This window comes from Ctenocephalides felis, unplaced genomic scaffold (assembly GCF_003426905.1).
Source record: "Ctenocephalides felis isolate EL2017-DRISC unplaced genomic scaffold, ASM342690v1 CF-g0.4_SCAFFOLD_01886, whole genome shotgun sequence".
NCBI lineage: Eukaryota > Metazoa > Arthropoda > Insecta > Siphonaptera > Pulicidae > Ctenocephalides > Ctenocephalides felis.
The window spans coordinates 87,800,076-87,805,490 of record NW_020538040.1 but is presented as its reverse complement, the minus strand read 5'-3'; the positions used below and the strand labels follow the sequence as shown (position 1 = coordinate 87,805,490).

Below are 5,415 nucleotides of genomic sequence, written 5' to 3'. Positions count from 1 at the left end.
CATTTTAAATATATATATATATATAATATATATATATATATATATTTTTATATATATATAATATTATATATATATATAATGACATTCATATATCAATAATTAGATTTACTAAGTAATTCTGACTTTAATCTTTATTTTAATCTCATATAGAGATCAACATTTTACAAACACTTAGCTTTTACAAATACTTATAAAATCATCGCTACATTCCCATGATAAAATCACATTATCTTTAGTTACAGAAATGTTAATATAATGAATGTCACATCCATGTTTATGTCTTGCCTTATTTCAGTTGTTCACACCTTTCTCTTATGAATATGATAAACAATCTTAAAACCATAAGTGAAGTGAAATATTATCTTCTAGCAAAACGATTTAAGTAATCCCTCACTTTATTTTCAAATTCTTTTTGTCCTTGCTATACATTTTTGCTGCATCGGTATTAAGAGGATCTTCAAAATTAAGAGATCCTAGTAAAGTAAATAAAAATAGTTGTTTACCAGAATATGAGTTTTCAAAACTACAAAACATTACAGTATATATATATATATATATATATATATATATATATATATATATAATATATATTTGTATGTGTGTGTATGTGCGTGTATATTAAAAAAGTCTAATAATCGGGAATAATAATATCAATAAAAAACATACATTTCTTTTACAATCTATATGTTTTGGCTATAATCCTTACTTTAATTCAGTAAAAAGTAGAAACTAAAAATATATTAAACTAATTGACGTTGAAAAATTAAAAGAGTTTGCTAACAGCTACAGAAAATTCAATAATCCATGATATGAGGATATGGTAATGTGCTACACTATGTAATAAACATAAACATTGCCAACTTGTATTATAACAATATTTCACAATTATGCTAACATTAAATTATAACAAAAGATTAAGTGCGCAATATATGTGTTATCTGTAAACTAGTTGGAGACATAATGAAGAAAGGATTTATAAAAAAGATATTTTTACCAAGATTCTAACATGTGCGGAACTAATAGTGTTTTTGCACATTTTTTATTGTTCTGTAAAAATTGGTATTACTATCTAGATATATGATGTTTGTTGAACGCAATTTTTAGTTTCTACTTAATGAAGGCTAGGATTGTAGCCAATACCTAAATAAAAAAATTGTGTTTTATTAATGATATGCCCAATTATTAAAGTTTGTTAATACATATATCAACATCAAATTCAGAATTATATATTTTTACATAAATAAATCTATTAAAACCATTCAAATATAAAAATATTGAAACATTTAAAATAAATTAATACATATATAAATTTTATATTACTTAATATATAAACAAAATTACCGTAAATAGTGAATTTAGGCCCCATATTACATCTTTGAGTGTTCGTGTTGGTGCCCAACCTAATCCATCAATTGAATTTTGTCGGAGCAGGGATAAACAAACATCACCTTCAACAGTTATATTTGGATGCCAAAGCTTTGTTGCACATTTAACTATAGGAGGCTAAATATTTAACATTTAGAAAAAACTCATATTAATACCGCTCACACATATTAAAACACAACTTTGGATGAAAACCTACAGCTATATTATATTCCTCTGTAACGACAACATCAAATCTAAATTTTCCACCTTGCCAAAATCCTTCATCGGGGCACACTGTGAGGGTAAATTCACTTAATATGTCTGGATCTAAAAATGATAAAAAAACACTTATGTATAATAAAATGAACACAACTTTTAATGAGATTACAAATTTTAATTATCATAGCAGAATGCATAAGTCTTTTATATTTTGAATTATAATTCGATTATATTTAAATTAGAAAATGTAATTTTTACCACTAAATTCAACACGGCATGTACAAGGCATGTTTTGCTCCATTTCTTGTATATCTTTAACTAAAAGTTGATCCCTTATTGAAATTCTTTTTGTCGTGGAAAGGGAAGAAGAACCCGTGGAATAATCATTTGTGGTTGAAGAAGGCTCATTTCTCTGTGTACTCTCTTTCTTCAGTTTTGGTTAAAGTTATCATACTCTTTTATATTTATAATAATCTAAAATTAACTGCAAAAAAATTTGATCTTATAAACTTTTGATTTTATGTTGCAACTTGATAAACAAACACAAATATTTAATATAACAAAATTCCAAGGTATACCTATCAATAAACTATTACTAAATATAATCACAACACAATTTTATTAACGCTAAAAGCAACTTTTATTTTTTACAGTCGTCGCCAGCTGAAAATTTCTTTTGACATTTCGTAACTCATACCATAGATAGTCAACATACATTAATAATACAGGACGATACTGAGCGAGCGCTAATCATGCTCTTGAATTTAAAAAAAAGCGCGCTAATAATGATTTTGAATTCTTATCTGCATTATAATTTATTGTTAGATATTTATTTCTCTCATCTCAGCACTTGTTTGTTATATTTTGAAGCACGGCATCTTTCATAGGAGAAATTTATGTTTTGCCAGAAAATCCGAATTGCTTGCTCGACGTTTCAAGTGATTCTGAATCGTTTACTTAAATTGAAAAAAAAGCCGAAGTTTGAGCTGTCGTCTACGTTTTCTAAAGAAAAAACTGAACTGATTTCAAAGATCTAAAAGTCGTACAATGATACTCGCATTGAGATTTGCCAGGCCGTTTCTTCTCAAATGTTAAAAAATTTAATGAAACACTTTATAATTTATGGCCTAAACCAAAGATGAGCAATCAGCGGCCCACCAGATGTTTTTCTGCGGCCCGTCTAGCGTTTCTCAACTACAGATTTTCTAGATATTTTATCACATACGGCTGTAAAGGCTAATTCTGTTGTCAGTCAAATACTGGTAAAAACTGTTGTTTGCAGAAATAGCATTTCCTGATAAAATAAATATTAATTTAAATATTAGCTTAACAATATTGCTAGAAAAATTGAGAACTTGTCCGAGAACATAGCCATAACGCATTTCCAAATTTGAAATAAATAAGTATGTTTTATAAAATCACCGTAAATTTAAAGTATTCCTGAACAATTTAGAGCGTATATATAGAGATGATTGTAGTACTTTCGTCATTTTGGTAATGAAGAATAATATCTTCTGCAGAATCTTGTGTTTCGCTTTCCATATTTAGAAAAAGAAAATGTGAACAAATTTTAATTGTGATTCCAAATGTTCAAAGCTAGCAAGACAGCTGTTTTCTTTGCCATTTAACGTCGATGTAGGTACACTTTATGAAAAACCATCACAGAAAGTGATCTGCATTAAAAATAATACAGATTAAAAAAATTTACTTTTCAATAAACATCGAAATTTTTTAAAAAACTCATGTCAGCTCTAAGAAATTTTTATTTTTGAAAAAAAAAAACGCAAAGAAAATTATGATAAATTTGGAAGTAAGTGTGCGCGCCAACAATTACACAGGTCCACAAAAGAAAAGTCGATGGAAAATAATTAATTCATTTAGAAAAATGTATAGACTATATATTTATCTTCAGCGGTAAAAGGTACATTGGAAAACATATGTCACACACCCAATCCAGACAAACTCTGTTTTACATGCGGCCCACCATAAATTTTAAAATTTGAATTGGCCCGTGAGTTAAAAAGATCTCTTTCTGTTATTGCATTGGAGAGCCTAGAACAGAAATAAGCAATTGTTCAAGTATTATGTACTTGATATTAGCCTTACCAGTGCATACAAAAAAAAAAAAAAAAAATTAGCAAGAAAATTTTATTTAAACCATTACACTACATCAGTAAATACAATACTACATTATAATAAAAATTAGAACTTACATAATATATTAGAAATGTGTCTTGGTAACACAACAAAAGTTGGCAAATTGTTAATTATTATAGAAATTACAACAACCAAAAAGAAAATAACATATATGGTAAACTAATTTCATAGATTATTTATATAAATGTACATGTCAATTTTAAGAATAATTACAAAACATTTCACATAGTGTAGATAGAATTATCATAATTATAATGTACAAAGTTCATAAACATCCCCATAATTTTGTTTAATATATTCAATGAAATTCTGTTATTTAATTGAGTAATAAAATCCATTTACAGGTAATATATGCAAATTAAGAAAGTAAGGCATGTGATTATATTGTAAGAAATTTTCTATACGTCTGTATCAATAATTAGTTAATACAAATATACTGCCAAATTTACACGGAATTATTCCAAAAAGTAGGTCCTGCATTCAAAATGGCATTAATTTATAAATACCTATTACTAAATTCTAGCAACAGGTATTATTATGCAATGTTAGATTTGGTACCAATTTATCTACGCTTGACGGCCTGCCATCATCACCATCAGAAGACTGTGTATTGTCATTTGCTAAAAATGAAATTAGCAATTAATAAAATCAACTTTTGTTAATTTACTGAGTTAATACCTTTTTCATTCCTTGCATTTGACCTAAGCGGAGGACCATCAGTTCTTTTGGCATTCCTGTGATTTTGTGGCGGATCTCCAATCACCGCCATCAGTTCTTGCTGCAGGACGGTCTCGTTCATTGCGCAATGATGGACCAAGTCTATCTCGATCCTAAAATTATTTCGTTTAATTTGTACAAAAATTAGGAAAGATAATCCTCAGGTCATATCATATAAATTATAAATTAATATTAGAATGATTGCAACAGTACTTATAAAAAAGTTATTTCACCAACTTCAAATTGTCTGAACTTACTGGTATTCGTCTCATGGGCCTGGCATCATCATCATTTTTATTATTGGCTCCTCGTTCATTTTCGCGATCCATTCTCCAATCTCGGCCGCCACCACCACCGCCAGTTTCTCTATCGCGATCATGATCTCGTTTCATTCGATCGTCTCTTCGTTCAAATCTTCGTTCAGAGTCCCGTTCAAACCGACCACTTGATATAAATAGAAAGAAGTCTTAATTTTTTTGGTATGCCTAGATTACTAAGTCGCTTATGTAATAGCTTCAATTATTATTTCAATCAATTATTTTCTTAACACTAAATCAGTTACACAATCCATACACAATTTACTAAAATATGTTTTTACCTAATCAAAGACATTAAGGACATTAATTTTGACGGTCTGGATGGATTATTAGTATAACTATGTGGATTATACAGAGTCATATAATAATCCATTAAGTGTTGTATGGCCATATGCATGGTGTAAATGAATGGTAAATAAATATTGTTTTCTTGGTGAAATACATATTAAAAAAATTACTCTTACCCTTCTTCTGGGCCACGTCTATCCCGCTCATCTCTATTTCTAGGTTGATATCTGTCTTCCCTGCGTTCAAATCTACTAGAATCTCGATTTTCACGATCATTATCTCTCTGCCCATATCTCGATCTCCAGCTCTAAAAACAAATGAAGTTTTAAATAAAATTTAAAATGTGTAGAAA

The 5,415-nt window shown here is 28.4% G+C and overlaps 1 protein-coding gene and 1 pseudogene across 1 annotated transcript in view; both read right to left on the bottom strand.

Moving 5' to 3' along the window:
* Positions 1 to 210: 210 nt before the first annotated feature.
* LOC113375494 lies at positions 211 to 2,020 on the bottom strand (annotated as a pseudogene).
* Positions 2,021 to 4,457: 2,437 nt separating this feature from the next.
* LOC113375493 (eukaryotic translation initiation factor 3 subunit A-like) overlaps positions 4,458 to 5,415 on the bottom strand; it is a 2,273-nt gene continuing 1,315 nt past the window's right edge. Inside the window, exons 2-4 of the mRNA XM_026615426.1 lie at positions 5,240 to 5,370; positions 4,716 to 4,902; positions 4,458 to 4,571 (exon numbers count right to left, since the gene is read on the bottom strand). Of these exons, the coding sequence (XP_026471211.1) occupies positions 4,458 to 4,571; positions 4,716 to 4,902; positions 5,240 to 5,370 (432 nt within the window). The remainder of the gene's footprint in view (positions 4,572 to 4,715; positions 4,903 to 5,239; positions 5,371 to 5,415) is intronic.